General features: G+C 39.1%; 1 protein-coding gene across 1 annotated transcript in view; it reads right to left on the reverse strand.

Annotated features, from left to right (window-relative positions):
* The window catches only part of cacna2d1a (calcium channel, voltage-dependent, alpha 2/delta subunit 1a), a 99,727-nt gene that overhangs the window by 15,703 nt on the left and 65,470 nt on the right, over positions 1 to 18,554 (reverse strand). The window contains exons 14-31 of the mRNA XM_085387071.1: positions 18,389 to 18,438; positions 18,138 to 18,227; positions 17,032 to 17,094; positions 16,255 to 16,338; positions 16,056 to 16,130; positions 15,350 to 15,421; positions 15,081 to 15,152; positions 14,919 to 14,980; positions 14,493 to 14,569; positions 9,410 to 9,470; positions 9,225 to 9,322; positions 7,390 to 7,474; positions 7,177 to 7,239; positions 5,070 to 5,179; positions 3,559 to 3,633; positions 3,102 to 3,169; positions 2,961 to 2,999; positions 2,804 to 2,875 (exon numbers count right to left, since the gene is read on the reverse strand). Of these exons, the coding sequence (XP_085243197.1) occupies positions 2,804 to 2,875; positions 2,961 to 2,999; positions 3,102 to 3,169; positions 3,559 to 3,633; positions 5,070 to 5,179; positions 7,177 to 7,239; positions 7,390 to 7,474; positions 9,225 to 9,322; positions 9,410 to 9,470; positions 14,493 to 14,569; positions 14,919 to 14,980; positions 15,081 to 15,152; positions 15,350 to 15,421; positions 16,056 to 16,130; positions 16,255 to 16,338; positions 17,032 to 17,094; positions 18,138 to 18,227; positions 18,389 to 18,438 (1,316 nt within the window). The remainder of the gene's footprint in view (positions 1 to 2,803; positions 2,876 to 2,960; positions 3,000 to 3,101; positions 3,170 to 3,558; positions 3,634 to 5,069; positions 5,180 to 7,176; positions 7,240 to 7,389; positions 7,475 to 9,224; positions 9,323 to 9,409; positions 9,471 to 14,492; positions 14,570 to 14,918; positions 14,981 to 15,080; positions 15,153 to 15,349; positions 15,422 to 16,055; positions 16,131 to 16,254; positions 16,339 to 17,031; positions 17,095 to 18,137; positions 18,228 to 18,388; positions 18,439 to 18,554) is intronic.

An 18,554-nucleotide genomic window follows, 5' to 3' on the forward strand; every position in this document is an offset into this window, starting at 1 on the left:
GCCCGCAGATAAATGGTTGAACACAGCCAAAACTACTAAACTTTTAAAATTGATATTGTAGTTGGGATTGTTCATTTACAGAGAGCCTAAGCTTCTTGATAATTTGAATTTATCATTATACTTTTGCCTAACTATTTATTAGGTACACGTTGCTAGTACTGAACTGGACACTCTTTGCCTGCAAAACCACCTATTTTTTTGTAGAAGAGATACAAAGATGTGTGGGAACTGTTCCTCAGATATGTTTGTCCATACCGACATGACAGAAATATATACAGTAATTGCTGCAGATTTGTCGGCTACACATCCATGATGCCAATCCTCCATTTCACCACTGACGACAGTTACAGTATCTGGTGAATGTGGAAGACATTTGAGTCCACTAAAGAAACCATTATGAAAGATCCGAGCTGTGTGACATGGTGCGTTATCCTGTTGGAACCAGCAATCAAAAGATAATGTTATCAAGCCATCATGTAATTATGGCCAGCAACAATGCCAAGGTAGGCTATGGCATTGACATAATACTTAAGGGGGGGCGTGATATGTGCCCACACTATTACACTACCAGCTGCCGCCTACAAGGCAGCATGCTTTCGTGTTGTTCATGCCAAATTCTGAACTGCTATCCAAATGGTTGCAGGAGAAATCAAGACTCATCTGAATAGGCAATGTCTTCTTCTGTCCAATTTTAGTGAGTCTATGTTAATTGTAGCCTCACTGTAGCCTCTTGTTCTCAGCTGACAGAAGCCTGATGTTTGCTTTGAACCTGGCCATCATGACCATGTCTACATACCTAAATGTGTTAAGTTAGTGCCATGCGATAGGCTGATTGAGCAGTTAAACAGGTGTACCTAATAAAGTGGTCAGTGATTGTAAATTTGCTGAAAAAAAAAAAAACCCCCACACAAAGTAAAACACGTGCAACAAAAAGTCGTGAAACTGTAGACATGTGTAAAAAAAGTTCAGAGAATTTAAAGACAAACAGACAGCAAATCACTCTCAAACCAGGATGACTGACTTCGGTATAATCTGATTAACACAGTCCATCGGGCAGCCATAAATTTTTACTTGGGGGAAGTAGTTTGCCTCAGTATATCAGAGGTATCACATGACTGTGTGCATGGAAGTGTTTAAGTAACAGTGTTTCCAGGAGGGTGTGTGTACAGTAAGTAGTGCTCTGTGTGTTTGTACTTTATGAATGCAGTCAATCGCTCAGGTCACTGTTAACAAGCTGTCCTCCATATATTCATTCCTCTTTATCTTAACATTCGCAGAGTATATAAATCTTTTAATCTATAAAGGTAAAGTGAGCCTTCTTTTCTTTCCACGTGCAATAACGCAAATAATGAATTAACAGTCCCGGCACTGCTAGCTTGCAGACTCCCGGAGGGCGTTTTGGAGAGAGCAAAGGAGTAAGCTGGGGAGAGAAGGACATAGTAAGAGGGAGAGAAAAGGGGAAGCTCACAGAGAGAGAAATATGATTGAGGGCACACTGCCTTTTATAAACAAGGTCCCTGGGTTTTTAGTACTGCTGAGGCTACTGATTTATCCACCATACACCCAACTCTGATTAGGGAAGGAGTTGAGGTGGCATGAAAACATTTACTCAGATGACAACAGAGGCCCAGTGTCAGCCTTTAGAATAGGACAATAACATTTATTTTCTGTATTTGGGCTTTTTGAATTAGCTAATAATAGGAAGCCATGGGAAAACTTTATTAGGCTCCCTTGTTATGTTTTTTTTTAGTAATAAAAAAGCAAATTTAGGCTTACTGAAGATTCACAAAAGATTTGTTGTGATATTCAAACATTTTATGGGCTTTGTATTAGAAAGCTGGCAAGTTAAAGACAAACTGCATTAGGTGAGTCCAGGAAAAGGTCAGTCTGTGTGTAAAATGACTGGTTGTTGAATTCAATTCAACTTTGAGCATGTAAGTCCTCTGGCAGTAAAAAAAGAATTTCTTTCAAGGTAAAGAAAAATGAAAGAAATATTGTTTTGACACAAAATATTTCAACTTAAATCCAGCTTACCTTGAACCTCCAATTTCATTTCATGAACAGAATTTGATCAGTTGTTACATTATCTATACACTCATGTGAAAAGTTATGTTTTTATAGGGTTCTATGTCCTGTGAAAAACTAAACACACCCTTACTGTTCCCAAGGTAGGTAGTAGCCAGGTACTGCTAATTAGATACAAAGTTGTGGCAGTTTCCAGATGAGGAGAATTCAAATGGCTTTTAACATAATTCCACAATCATCTGAGCAGCGGATGTCCGAGCAAATTCACCTTAATATGAGAGTCAAATATGAGGCCATCTGTCCAACAGCTAAACCTCGGCTGACACTTGGTCATTCAACAGGACAAATACCCCAAGCATAGTAGCAAATCTACAAACGAATGACTAACAAAGAAAAGAATCACAATGTTGCCATGGCCCAGTCAAAGTGCAAATTCTCCAAACGACCTAATTGAAATTCTGTTGCGTGACCTTAAGAAAGTAGTGCACAAACAAATGCAAGCAAACCTTAATGAACTAAACAATGTTAGGAAGAAGAGTGAGCTAAAATTCCTCTGCAATGATGTGAGACACTGATAAAGTTATACAGAAAATGATTACATTAAGTTCATGCTCCCAAAGGTGGTTCTATAAACTACTAAATGATGGGGTGTTAAGCTTTCGCAGGACTGCAGAGTTCTGGTCACATTAAATCAGGCACTCAGAATCACTATATTTTCAACTGCTGTGTGAATGGAAAAAAAAAGAAGAAAAAAAAAGGACAAAATCCAGAGGCCCACCTCATTAAAATGGTCAATCTGATTGGTCATCACCAAGAAGCCTCCATCATCCAGAATATAACAGTTTAAATTCTGGAATTAAACAGATAATTAAACCAGCGCTGATTTTCATCCAAAACTAACAGCAAAACATTTTCTACATACCCGAACCTCTTACCTTATCGCCTATCGTACAGCCACACAGCTCATCCTTGCACTTGAAAACATAAAGGGGCAAAATGATGAAAACTGATAGGAACGACAAAATGTATCTAATTGCGCACATGCTGAATATGTCATCAAGATAGGATCTACTCACACTTTTTCTCTGTGAGGTGTTGGAGAAGATCTCTCTCCACATATCTATGTCCAAATGTACACCGACCACTGGGTTAAAACACAAAAGCCAGACATCCTAGATCATACCGGACCTCTGTGTCAACTTTCCACTCTGAACTCAGAAAATGGAACTTGGCTAAAGATCACAGACAACTAGACAACTTGATGTGTGGTTTGTGTATGTGTGTTTGTGTATCTATGGCAGAGGGAAGAAGAAATAGACAAACGTAGTGGCTATTAAATTAGAAGCAGCAAGTGTTGTTGGAGGAAAAGAAGTTCACATTATAGGGTGTGGATCTATAAATAAGATGCATCGCTTTAAGCGTAAGTGTGTTTATGTGTAGGCGGTTTAATAAAAGATGGAGCATGAGAAATGGGCCTTAAATATGTAAACACTCATTGGGTTGTGATTTGTATTTGTGCACGTGTGTTCTTACCAGCTGGTTTGAGTGTGGTATCGTCAATCTTGAGGTTTACTGCTTTACTCACTAGAACTGAACCCTCATATTGAGCTACAAGAAAAACCAAGGAAACGCTGCATTGAAAATGGTATGTGCACATTTTCATTTTATGGCTACTAACAATTTACTGGCTTTATCGTTAAAAGTTAGCAAACTAAACAAATTAACAATTCACAAAACTGTCAAAGGAGCTTGGAAAGAAAAGCGTCTGGACTTCTTTAAGTTGCTTGAAGACGTTTCACTTCTCATCCGAGAAGCTTCTTCGTTTCTATGATCAAATGGTGGAGAGTCCCAGATTTAAGCCCTGTGGGAGTGTCCCCACAAGAGGGACATGGACCCCCTAATGATCCTCTACCTAATCACACGAGCTAAGGTGTGAAAACGGGTGTGGGTCACAATCAGCCAAGCTTTCGGGTGAACTGATTGTGAGACCTTGCCCCACCCCATCATGTGATTTCCTGAAGTCAAAAGGCCCGGGATGTGAGTGGGAGTTAAAGCGTCTGGGAAGGGATCTCAGAACTGGATTATAGATGGCAGACAGTTGTTGTCGTAAACCACCGCCTCTGTTCAAAGAGGGCCGTTCACAGTGGACATAGATGGCTTTGTTCACTCCTCTTTCAAACCATCTGTCTTCTCTGTCCATAATGTCAACATTGGTTTCCTCGAAAGAGTGACCTTTGTCCTTTAGATGGAGATGGACTGCTGAGTCTTGTCCCGTCGAGGTGGCTCTTCTATGTTGTACTTTCTCAGACGAGACGTGAAATGTCTTCAAGCAACTTAAAGAAGTCCAGACGCTTTTCTTTCCAAGCTCCTTGGACTATCATGACCTAGATGACAGAGAACCTTCACAGACAATTCACAAAATTGTTACTGCTGTCCCCTCACCCACTACACTCAACTTTCTTTTAAACTGTCCATTTGATGCTCCTTTAGTGACTCATTCATACAACTGTATGGTTTACTGTATAAAAACACTGTATACTACTGAAGCGCTTTTGACTTCAGAAAAAATAAGTTAGTTACTGAGTGTGACTCTAAGTTAGAATCACAATCTGAGCACAAGAGAACCAGATCTGATCACAATACATTGTAACCATTTAGTTCTGTGAAGGTGAAAGTCAAGACAAAGGTGAGAACTGAGGTAAAGGCTCAAGCCTTGTTGTGGGTTTATTTCCCACAAGCCCCCGATAGAGAGATTTAACAGCTAATTATTTAGAGCTCAGACAGTGTCTGCCTCTTTATAGCTTGACACTGATATGTTTGTGAACACTGAACTGTGTTGAACACCCTGGTGACTGCGTTGTAGCCAGTCATTCTTTAGCTTACTTTGCAGGTTGTACGGCATTGCACAAATATGTTACACAGTGACGTGGAGTAGTAACGGACGAGCTGGATCTTCAAAGAGGCTTTCTAGGTATTTTAGCCAAAGTTGTCTTTGGGAGAGAATAACTCTTAGGTGATGACACAACCGAGTAGCTGTTACTCACAAATATTTTCGAATACAGTTGGAGTGAAGATGTACAGATCGTTGTCCAAACTTCGCTTGTAGAAGCTTAAATCATACGTCTCCGCTTGTCCAGTCCAGTCCAGGCCATTACTGTAAAAATAAAGACGAGTGCATTCAAATATTACCAATCTAATACTACCACGACCACATTTTTGACTCTAATATCTATAGATCTAATTCTAACTGCAGTTCTTTGTTTATCACGCTCACATTTAATAACAGTAATAATAAAATGTATTTATAGAGCACCTTTCAAAAATCAAAAACAAGATAGGAAACAAATAGCAATAAAATATTTAAAGAAGAGATAAAGATGAAACAGTATTAGGGGAATGCTGGTAGCAGGAGAAGATTAAAAAGCGAGAAGAAAATAAAAAAAACAGGTAAATTAAAAACAAATTTTAAACATTTGCTAAGAAGAGATGATAGCGATTATTTCTGTCTTATCCATGTTTAGCTGCAGGAAGTTCTGTGCCATCTAGCATTCAATATATTGGATATAAAATTAGTTAATTAACTTGATGACTGCCTTTAGTGTTAAAGAGATGTAAAGCTTTGTGTCATCTGCATAGCAGTGAAAACACTGTGCCTACAGATAACCTGTCCCAGGGGTAATATGCATAAAGAAATCAGAAGTGGTCCAAGGACAGAGCCTTGCGGTACCCCACAGACCAGAGTTGCCAATGACTTACCCTATCCGGATGATCTGATATCCTCGTGTTGGTGATGTTCCCAGACCATCATGAAAAAGTTGTTCCAGGTTCAACATTGCAAGTGACCAATCACATTGTTGTGACGTTATTCTTTTGCGCGCCAAGCCATTCGTGCATTTATGCAATTCCAATGTTGCAAGGACAATATCAATTCTGCTTACTGTTTATTAAAGGGTTACGGTTAGGGTTAGGGTCAGGGTCCGTTGATCGGCGGACAGAGGCGGTTTCTCGCAGCTTAAGTACAGTTTTTGGTTTTACGCCGGTTTTTCCCGAAGTCGCAAAAGTATGACGTCACAACATTCTGATTGGTCACTTGCAATGTTGATCCTGGAACAATATTTAGTATGATGATCTGGGAACAACACCAACACGAGGATATCAGATCGTGCTACTCTATCCTGTAAGTAAGAATAAAACTTCCTTAAAACTGAACCTGAAATGATTCAGTAAAATACAGGTTTTACCAGAATGGGAAGCAACCCATTTTCAGCAACAATCCTTGAGAAAAAAATAGATTGGACTCTCTCTCTCTCTCTCTAGTATACCTTTTGTCCTGTCTCTCTCTGTTCTGTTTCCCCTCATCCCCAACCGAAGAAGAGTTTTTTTTCTTCCTACTGTCACCATCCGTTTGATTATTGGGATTTTCTAAAAGCTCTTTACAGTTTCATGATCTCCATCGTATCCTAAACAACAGACGGGATGTTGAGTTCTAGTCATGTGACTTATATAGTAAGATGCCACTTTTTTGACTCCACTATCGTTGATAGGAGCGATATAGGGATGGAGACAAAGTTCTAAATTTATTTGTCAAGCTATTGCTCGACCTTTACTCAAGGTGTATGAACTAACTGGATATTGACTTTTCTGTGGGATCACTCTAGAAGTTTAGGTAGCTAGAGGAGGGGCAGAATACTGTAGCTGGACTTTCTCACAGAAAAGGACCAGTTAAGATGGCTGGAATGCTTCTATGTAGAGGTATTCTAGACATGTTTTGCTGGTAGGATCCCCAGGGAAACCCCAGAACTTGCTGGAGGAACTAAATATCCAATCTGGCCTGGGAAAGCCTTGGCAATCCCCAGGAGAAGCTGGGTCAAGCACCTAGGGACCAAAGTATAAGGTCCAATGGGCCACTTTCCTCAGCTTATACCACCATCACCCACTGACATACAGCAGTAAATGGATATACATTTATATCCAAACATACATAACAAATCTGACTTTATGCCATAACCACTAAAAATCAAGCACTACATTGGTAAGTTGGTGCTCTATAAGCAGACCACATCATAATACTTTATCAGATAATCCTAAACATACTACATATTTCTTCCCATGATCCTAAATCAACCCTGCCCTTGATCATCTAAGAAATACCTTGTGGGGTAGACTCGTGTGATCCCTCCTTCAGTCGCAACATATCTGGACATGACACCGTTTCTGACAAGCAGAGTAAAATAAAGCTGTAAAGCATACCGTTACAAAAACTGTAATGTGCTTTATCTTTGACATTAACTGAAATACTTGAACCACCTGTGTTCAATTTTTTCCACCTGGTCATTCTTTACCAAATACCGGTGCTTCACTTACATCGGATCGTTTTCTTTCCATATCTTGATTAGATCGGAGGTGATGCCAGCATCGAGGAGCAATCGGTTCACCAAATCCACATTGCCTAAACAGCAAAACAGAATTTTGAGCCTCAGTATTTTACCTTTGGAATAATATGCGAGTGAGTCGGTAGACTTCTGTTAGGCATCAGTCTTGTCTCATCTCAATAAGCTGATGTTGCACTTTAGAAAATTATGTGGAATAAAAACAAAAGAAAACTGTGGGGCATTAATAGAGAGTAACCACAAACTCTGCTGTGAGAAAAACAGAAATACTGTCAGAAACAAAAACATGCTTGGAAATATTTTAACATTTGCATCACATTTTATGTATCCAGAACCAAATCACTAACTGAGAGAAGGGAACAAGATTAAACTGAGATATTACCAAAATCACAAACACCTAAAAAGATCCAAATGGAAACAAAGCTGAAAAAATAAAGCTGAAGCAATGTCACAAATGAAAATTTTCAGAACAAATATTACTCTTTGAAGAAAAGAGCGTCTTAAAATCAGAAACAGATAAAAAGTATTAAAGCACTGTAGGAATGAAACACGCATTTTCATGCACACGCCTCCTTCTCTGGGGTAGGTGGTAGGGTAGCACAGGTGTTACCAAAAAAAACCATTTTGCGGTCTTCTGTGAAAAACCACATGACAAAGGTAACATATGATACAAGCTGCTCGTCCATTTCTTTTTTTGTTGCTATGCCCGCCTCTTTGAACCCACAGGCGACCCTCTTCAGTCCATTAACATCGAGGCTCGTCGGTGCACCCCCTCCACCTCCTCCAACCTTTATGACACACCACACACACATCAGAGAAAACAGCTGGTGTAACACTTTATTTCCCTCCTACTCCACCTTCCCTCTCTGTGCAGTGTTTTTCATTAGAGATTCTTTATTGGAGGCAGCCCAGGAATTCCTAATGTACTTCAACTTCTTCGCCACTGCAGTGGCTTAACCAAGTAAAGCGTGTAACGATGCTCAAACCCCCAACAGTCCACATGGGCCTCCTCTCTCTCTCCTTCTCTGCTCTCTATGGACTCCATTAAACTGGCAGCTAATAATGGTGAAAGTAATATTTCAATTGGGTGAAAAGTTTTATTGGATTGATCCTGTTGAGATGTTTGAAGTAAGTTATTAAATGCACACCATCAAATTATACCAAGGAACACAATATAGGAGCTTTTATAAATATCAGGGGACCTTTTGGTTTACTCAGCCCGCCCCCCAAAAAAAAGAGTGATCCATATCAATGAGCGCATGTAAGAAATGGCAAGGATGTTAATGCATTGGTCAGATGTTAGGGAAAAGGTCCACTGGTCCCTGATTTGTGTTTTATTGCTCCGCTCACGCTCTCGGCTTGACGTGTCCTGCTCTTTCTCACAAACACAGAGTAATTGGATGAGGTCGAGCGGCTATAGGTGGGGTGTGGAAGGCATATTGCTATCGAATACTGTGTGTGTGTGTGTGTGTCACATCTAAGCCGACGTGCCTCACACATGTGCAGTCAGGCGTGTGATGGTCAGACTTTTAGAGTTAGCATCAAATGGGTAACACGAACAGAGGGGTTCAACATTACAAAGCTTTGCCTAGTCAGGCACACCAAACCATCCAGCCAGACCTGTACTTCACTGGAAAGAGAGACTTCTGGGAGTATGTTTGGGTTGGCACTCTTCCAGTAAAAAAATAAAATTATTTTTTCATGTACACCTACTATAACAAACAGTGCTCACATCATAACCATAGGCACCAAGAACATGCAAAATGGACAAAAATTGTGGTAAATATTTCTTCATTTTTTGATACTTACACATGGGGTTGTTTGGAGTCTTCCTGTCAATGTAATCGTTAAACCTCTTGAGGAACTCTGTGTTGTTGGCGTCAGGCTTTAAGTCCTTGCAGTAATCTCTGTTGGCAATGGAACAATTCTCCAGTCATACTGAGTAAAAGTTATGTTAGAAGTAACTTTATAAAAAGTTGTCTGTGCCTTCTTACCTCGGTGCAATCAGTGTGTAGCCATATTCATCAAACTTGTCAGCCATGAGGCTTTCAGAAACTGCGATAAGTATAAAGTAATATGAGTTTTCCCCAATAAAGGTTCAAAATTAGGTTCAGAATAGACAAGTTAATAAGAGTCACTATATTGAGATTGAGATGAGATGTTCCATCTGAGCGAGACTGATACCTCAAAAAGGTGAAAAAATTATTATAACCTTCTTCCTTATTTCATATGTTTTGAATATTTTTCACGTTTACATGTTTCAGGTCATAATACAAATTTTAGACTAAAATAAATAACCAGAGAAATTACAAAATGCAGTTTTTAAATGATGACTTCCATTACGAAGGGGTAAAAGCTATCCAAATCTACCTGGCTATATGTGAAAAAGGAATTGCCCCTCTTATTAAACATGAATTAACTGTGATTGACTAAATTTACCAAAATTTAAAAAAAAGCATCTTGATGATCCTCACGAGTTTTGATAAAATATTATTTGAAATGAAGAGATTACGTGCAGCAAAACTAACACAGCATTTCAAGGGGTTCTAGGAGTGCTTTGCTGTTCACGACCTGCACAGGTTGCAGTATTACGTAATGGAATGATGAATTCTGCTCTCTACCAGAAAATCATGAAGGAGGCATTTTTTCCCATGAAACTCAGGCACACTTGAGTCATGCAACACAGCAATGACCCAAAGCACACCAGCAAGTCCACCTCTGAATGACTAAAAAGAAATTAATTAATTAATTTAAAAAAATGAAGGTTTGGGAGTGGCCTAGTCAAAGTTCAGACTTGTAGCAGAAGCACTTCATTATAGTTCTCGTTGTCAAAGGTGGCACAACCAGTTATTAGGTTTAGGTGGCGGCTACTTTTTCCACTTTTTTTAGGTTTGCTTTTTTCCCTTAAAAACTGCATTTTGTATTTATTTATCAGGTTATCTTGTTTTAAATGTATTAAACGATCTAAAACCCTGTATGTCTTGGCAATGAGAGATAACAGGTCTCTTAAAAAAAGTCCCCACAATGAGAAGGTTGTGGGTATGTCAATGAAGACAGTCACAAGTTTGATCATCCGCAGTCTGTTTTCTCTTTGGTAGCTTTCCATTTTCCTTATTCCCCTGACTTTGTTTACATTTGGTATTTTAATTTATTTTAAGTTTGTAACTAAAAACTCCTTGGTTAGGTTTAAGGTAAATGTTGTAATTTGTGTTGAAATATGTCCCTTCAAAACACTGCATGCTGAAACACATTTAGACTTTCTTTAAATACGAGAAATTGCTGCGAAGCGTCACAATTGAGAAACTTATCTGATTATCGTCTATGTTGAGTCACAGCTCAGTTTCCAAGGAACATACTTTTTGCATCTGTCAGGACACCAGCAGCATCGACACAAACACACCATTTGGTGTTCTGGTAATGATAAGGGGCTGCGATAACTCGTACAGCTAGACTAACTGAGGCAAAAGTTGTGTTTACAGACCGCAAAGATTCAAATTTTGCACAAACAGGTGAAAATCAGGTATAAAGGCAAAAATAAAAATACACCAGAACAGACTTGGCCAGATGTGCCGTATAAAAGACCGCTAAGACTCGGAACCAGAAGGAGAGAGATGAAAGTAAAGGAAAAAATACTTGCCATTTTTCCCTGGAGTGGAAAAAATCCCAGCAGAGACAAAGTGAATGAACAAGCGAATCATCCCCCAGGGAGGTAAAGACGAGAGGGAAAAGAAAGGGGAAAGAAAAGACAGGGTAAAACCACAGGGGTCAAAGGTGACAATATTTTATTCACAGAACGAGTCCTGAATAGAAATATTGCATTTCGAAATAAAGGTTTTTAGCCCTTTGGATGCAAATGGAGACAGCGCTGATGGACAACACAAAGAGAGGCTTAAAATGCGGTTTCTAAAGTTAGGTTTGATATGTGTTTTTAGCGTTAGGATTAGCATTCTTCTGGCGATAGCATAAATCTGTGGAGTTAAAATACTTCTGTGATGCATTTGCATTAAAAATACGGTGCATTGAAATGAAGCGGGAAATATATGCCGCGGATCGTAACCTTAATGCTGCTTGTCCTCTTTGGTAGTCATGGTTGGGGAATAGCTGCACCCATGTGGTTTTTCTTTTATATTCAGTCACTGCTTACTAATCCCACAAAGTATCCAGTAATGATGGATAGCAGAGAGATTTGGGAAATGAGGAATTAATTTACTTTTTGGGCTTTTAAATAAAAAATGTAATAAAAACCCTTGGCTTGTTTTGTGAGCTTCTTTAAAATGCTAAATTCATTCATAGTAACTCTGGATTTCAGCATAAATCGATCTCTCATACACAAACAAGAAATAAAAATCTGCACCGACTTAACAAATGCGTGATAAATAGATGAGGGAATTGGGAGATTATGGTTTGGACTTGAACTGTGTTTTTAAACTGACATTTACAGTGCTCTGACTCTCTGAAAAGGAATAAAGCAGACAAGCCAGGCTTCAGTTTCAGAGATTAACGATGTTCTGCTGAGACTTTTGGATTCGATGCCTGCAAACAAGACAAAACTGATGACAAAGCACACAGAAGGGCAGACAGAAGAGGCGAGGCTTAGTGTGTTCAGAAGTATCCTGTCTTTCATTAGGAGTTATTTAACAAGGTTGTAAAAATCAAAGTGAGTCAAAAAGGAGAAAAGTGAGGAAAACAAAGACTCACACTAACTCATGTTCGGGGTACAGACTCACAGCTTTCTCCTTTATGGTTTCACCTTTAAATAATGCAAACATCCTGTCCTCTGTTCTTCCTGCTACAGTAGGTTAGTGCCAAAACCACATCTGAGGGCCATTGGAACAGGTGGGGGGTTAAATACACACTTGCACACACAGACCCGCACACACTGTCTGCGCCGCACTGTGGGTCCACATTGCATGCGAAGCACTGCTTCTCAGAGCAAATAGCAGCTTGATTCAGTGTCACAGAACTGTCATTATTAATCAGAAACCAGCATACGAAGGAAAACAGATCATTAGAACAAAATGCTTCCGTCTTTGTGAGTCCGCCGCATCAGACAGAGTGAACCAAAGGAAAAGACGTTACATCCAAAGTCTGCCGGTGATAAGAGAATACAAAGAATACAGGGGCTGTGAGGCAAAAAACAGGAGGAGAATACTTGCCCAAAAACGCTGCAGGGGTCCAACACACCAGGAATGGTCAAGAGTTGAAGAAGGCAGGAGAACGTAAGAAGGGAGGACAGTGAAAAGATGAGGAGAGGAAAGAGGGAATTGGGAAAAGAGAGCCGGAAAGGAAGTAAGCCAACAGGGTTTACACAATATTTTATTCAAAGGGAAATTGAATAAGAATATTGTTCTACGAAAGTGCCCAACAGTTTAAGTAATCAGTTTGTGGAAAGCACAAAGGGGCAGTTTAACAAACGTTATGATATGTGGCAAAAATCTGTTCATTCAGTCATCTTATAAAAGCTTCATTTGATTTGTCTTGAGGAACAAAATGGTTTTTACATTTACATTTAAAGTGGAGCTCTTATTGTCATTACCATATTTCTATTAGTTGACTCTATTGAAGAAGCTTTGCATGAATTACAACTGAAAGAATTCTTATTTATGGTCCTTTTACCTCACATTTAGACTTGGTGGAGTTCCTCAGTTAATCTATTCCCTTTCCTTCTCTGTAACTTAATCTGATTGGCTGCTGCTTAAAAAACAGAAGGTTTAAACAGCAGGTGGGTGGGGCTTCAATGCTCAGAGTTACAGTTGCAGTGCACCTGTGACCATTTTTAATATGACCATTCTCTTTTATAGATCCTGAGGCTTGTAGGGATTAACCTTCACACACTGACTTGATCATTAAACTGATCATGGGCAGGTTCTTCTTTCATGGATAAACACATTAAAAAAAAACTTTTTAAGAAAAACAACAACAACACATTTTTAAGTGTGTGTGCACACTAATTTCAAACTGAATTTTCACACTAACAGCATCACACTTCAGCACAAAAGCAACTCTGCATTAATTTAATTTGTTAGAATCAAGCTAAATTTGTTCTATTCTGAACTATTTAATGTTGCTAGTGTGTGCAAGGTTACTCTGCAATCAAAAACTAATCACTGTAATGAAAAAGAAATCAACTGTTATAACTTTAAAACTTTCAGCCAATACCAAAATCTCAGATGTTACAAAAAGCCCTTCCAAGAGACATTTTCAAACTGTCCACATGTATGATTATTGAAAGGTGATGAAATATAACAGACTGCCAGAATCCAGCAGGCTTTGTGTCTTTCCTGAAATAAGAAGTGTGCTGTGGTGGCCTAGAAGTCTTAAAATGTGCTTTGACCAGTATGACTGTAAGGTTTATGTAATATATGCAAAATCAAAAGTAATATTGCATTTACAAGATCCACAAATGTCCACTGAATGCAGACTCTAACCAGGCATGGCTCCAACCTAGCTGCAATGAATATAGACACACAATAAAAATGTCCTTTGAGTAACACTATAAGTCAATGACATCTTTTACTAGTGGGAACAGACAGATCTTAAAAGGGACATGACGACAATGCCACACATATGGACGCTCTGATCTGGTGTATATCATCTCACGACTGAGCACAAATGTATAAATACCCTCTTGGTAACACACACGGGCAGGCTCACACACGCTGAGGTATTTGGCTTTAAATGAAGTGATGAGTACTATATGTGCCAAACGGGACACTGGAGCCTCTCGTCCCGCTTGTCTGGTGACAAAAACTTTGAACACCACCACAACTGAACATGGGTTTTGCAATAGATACACAAGTGACAAGTGCAGGAAAGGAGAGAGCATGTAAATGAATATATGTAATGTATATATATTATCTCTGTGTGAGCAAATATGGGGTGTGCTATAAGTGATGAATAGGAACTATAACAAGACACACAAGTGTTTTTTAGCCCTTACATGGAGAGCATTGATGTCACTGGAGAATATTAACAGTCATTTTCCACCCACTGCCATGTATTTACTGTCTGTATATATAAATGAGTGGAAAACCTTGAATAGCAAAAGAGACTGAACTGATTTAGTGTGGCACTTACATTTAGCCTGGGTGATTGTGTCGCCAATTGTTGCACGGATGTAATGCATGCTGTACTCGGGCAGGACTAGGGCCAGGCTGCGAGAGGACAAATGATAAAAACATGACATTTTGCTTTGGAAAAAAAATCCTCAGTCTTCCACCACAAATCTTTCAGCAAGGCTTGCAAAGTATTTTTAGCAGGAAGCATAATTTACCAGTTCACATGCAGTAAGCTGCGCAGACACTAGCCACTCTGGTTTTCCAAAAGTTTATTCCAAATTGTGTCTGGATATTGCCCTTACCACAGATCATTTTTAATGAGCACAAAACAGAATTATGACTATGTAAAGTACGAATGCAAAACATGCACGAGGTTTAAAAAGCCTACCATCTGCATGCACCAAATCTACCGTCGCCGAAATCATATTCAAAATATTTTGCGTACCTGTAGTCAGTCCCCTTCACCGGCGCAAAGGTGTACATCCTCTGACCTCGATCGATGTAACGCTTTAGGCAAGAATATTATGACTATATATATATATATATATGTGTATAAGCTGACAAAATGACCAAATTATCATGATCACGCATCATCAAATAAAATTACCTTATCTGTTGATTTCAGCAGTGTAGATATAGTCGCACTTCCTGTTTCACCTTGAATCATTTGCTTTCTTATCTGTTGACCAAACATTACAAATAAATGATACTATAGTGACACGTCACTTATTAGGACTCATTTGATAGATGTCCAGGGGGCCAGATTGGAGTCTTTTTGGATCCAGGCCATATATTTGGCAACCTTGTATTACAGTTTATCTGATTTTGATGTGACCTCCTGCAATTATAGGAGTCAGAGAAATGTGTTTTTCAAACCTGCACTTTGATGTCATCCTCGATCTCTGCATCTAGGAAATCCAGTGTTACAGGTTCATGAAACTTGGCGGTCTGCGCAGAAATGCGAGCAATTAGTGTTGCGTACCAAAAATGTTGGCAGGGGGAAAAAAAGAAAAAAAGAAAAAAGGAGAGACTAGTAATCATCTCTTACTGATGTATTTCCAAGAAACTATTTTGATATTTTGCAGTCTTATTATGAAATAATTTGCTCTAATCATCTGTAATCAATTTGTGCATACAACATTTACAAGAAAATGCATATCTCAATGCCGCCCGTGTTGCCTCGCTTCAACAAACACCATCCTGGAGCCATATGGCTGACTTGTGTATAATAAACAACTAAAGTCAGCCAAATAACACAGTCAGTGTAGAAATCCAAGAAAACATCCCATTGGCAACAGAAATGACTATAGCAGACTGGTAAGCAAAGAAAAAAAAAAAAAGAAACATCTCACATCTGATACACAGAAACACAACCTTTCTGCAAAGGTTCATCCTGCAACATGATTGCTAAAACTCAACATAAGTGATCCCACAGGCTGCAAAACCATAACAATAAGCCTGTTGATAATCAGGAATGCCATTTTTCATGACTGTTTGACTGGCGTTATGACCATCTAATGGTTTTTAACGTAAGAAGCAAATCTTTGGAGAAACAAATCAATTTTTCACAAGTTCTGCCTACCTGTGGGTTCAGATTAGGATGAAGCAACACGTATCCATTTGGATCGATGGCAAAGTAGTAGCCATTTGGACCAAACTAGAAGAAAAAAAGAACAGAGGAGCAAATGTCTGTGTGAAAGAGGACTGCAACTAATAATCAAATGTAATATCTACCCTATTAATACACAGGATCTGTGTGTCTTTATTTGTGTTGCCCTTACAGTGTACTGAGGAGTCAGTCTCCTGATATCATCCAGGGACACATCTATCGCCATAACCCCCAAGATAAGCTGGTTTTGAGGTTTCTAAGAGAAAGCCATAAGAAAGAACAGTTAAAAAAAATCACTGCAAGAACTCCTACTTTATATCCTGCTGCTCTTTTTGGATGAGTCAAGTCCCTTTGTGCATTCTGAACAATTTCAAGGAAATGGGGTGCAACAGAAATCTGGACAGTTTAATTCCCAATAGTGTCACGTGTTGCAATGAGTCACTGACAAGGCATTTCCAGGCTTGTTTTCAGTCACAGTGGAGGTAAGCCCGAGTCCTTCGAGGTAGACATGTGACCTCATCTTGAAGCACTTAGCTACCGGATCATTTCTCACTCTGATCTGCAGTTTTGATCTCATTTTGATTTCTGTTTTACGACATGCTAGATTCTCTTCTTGTGGCGAGCTTCGGGGGACCACCGCATCAACAGAGGATGTAAGTTAGAGCCACAAGAGAGCAGAGGATAAAAGTAAAGGATGAGACTGTAATTGTATGTTTACTTTTTGGTCTGGTAAACTTTATGGAGTATCCAAAAACCACAGACTTAAATCCTCTCATGTGGTCAAAGTGTCAGGCATACAGTACATTTATTTTGTGAGTCAAATGCAATAAAGAAGGATGTAAAAGAACACAGAATGAATAAGTTAAGGCACAAAACAAAAGCAGGCGAGAATGATTTAAGTGATTTTTAAAAAATGGTAACATAGGAGTCCAACAGTGGTTCTGGATACCTTTGAGCCTATGCCGGTTTTGTTGAAGACAGGCAGCGTTCCAGTGATCACCAGGCCAAGCTCCTGCAAGGTTAAACAGGCACAGTTTAAACACAAGTCGCTCCCAGGTGTAAACAAAAGCAATCTCATAATTCTAATCTCAGGTTCACACCATGATATGCTTTACATACAGGAAATTTATTGGTGCTAGTGGTTAACACATAAGCCAAAGAAGTAAACAGGAAAAGCAGTCGGCATAAAAAATAAAATCTCTCAAATCAAACATGTGGAGGTACCCACTGTGGTGACCCCTTTTGATTAAAGGAGTAGGTCAAGGTAGACTTTAATCATGCTAAACGGCATGTCTCACCAATCTCACTGATGTTTGCTGTATGTCTGGGGGCATACCTTTACAACCACATTGACTGTTGTGTCAGGTGTTCAAATGAAACCCAGCTTATTTGATTTTAGATTAAGGTAATTTGGAATTGTATTTACACCTACACAAAAATCAGACACAATATGAGAGACAGAAACAGATGCTCTCAGAAGATTAATGCTTAGTGGTGTCTAACGCAGTCTTAGCATATGATATCAATGCCTTACTGCATGTCATTTTCTGTTTTTGTGCAATTTTGTAACTTGTATGTCAATTTTGTATGCATTTTATATGATCCCTTTTTTTATACTGCTTTAATGACTAGATGTCAGATAAAATCCAGGATGTCTCCAGTAATAAAAGACAGATATTTCCAGCGCTGACATGAGGTCAATACTGTTCCAAACACTGACAGTATCCAAACCAGTTGGCTGACTTTATCAGTATTCTTATCTGAATTTCAACTGGGAAGTAAATCTTAATGACTTAACGACCACGATCTTCTTTATTTTATTATATTTTCTTTTTTAGCAAATAATGTTTCGCAAACACTACTTCAGCAGAGTTCGGCTGAGCAGGATGACACCACCATGTTTAGTATAACTAAATAAAACGTACTTATCTGAAATTCTTCAGAAGACATAAAACAGATTTCTTCTAATTCCAGAGCTCTACACAAGCACAGAGTCTCTGCTTCCACACTCTTTCAATGTAATGCAATGCATTTTGGTTACAACACTTAACATACCAAAGCATCCAGGTAGACGTTAGTCCACTGAACCTGCTTGGCCTTTTGTTTAGCTTTAACCATAGGCCTGCCCAGAACATCCAGGTACTCCTGCCAAGAGGATGAAGGGAAGAATATTACTTTTGAACCTGCACACGAGGCATTCTACCACAAGAGGGCACAGCACACAAGTGGTTAAGTAAGTGAGGTGGGACTTTGACATGAAAGACAGTGCAGAAATACTGCATGAGCGTGACTGAATGTGTATTTACCTGAGTATTTAGCCGAATGGCACCTATAGATGGGATCTCATAGTAATAACCTAAGGAAGAAAAATATTTTTAAAATTTTATAAACAAAAAACGAACCATCTGAGCTCAATGTCGTGTTCAAGAAACCAGTTTGAGATTATATGAGCTGCTGGAAGTGCCCATCAGA

The sequence above is a fragment of the Rhamphochromis longiceps genome, linkage group LG17 (assembly GCF_057381845.1).
Source record: "Rhamphochromis longiceps isolate RC_006_pf linkage group LG17, R_longiceps_female_GT1.1, whole genome shotgun sequence".
NCBI classification, from domain to species: domain Eukaryota; kingdom Metazoa; phylum Chordata; class Actinopteri; order Cichliformes; family Cichlidae; genus Rhamphochromis; species Rhamphochromis longiceps.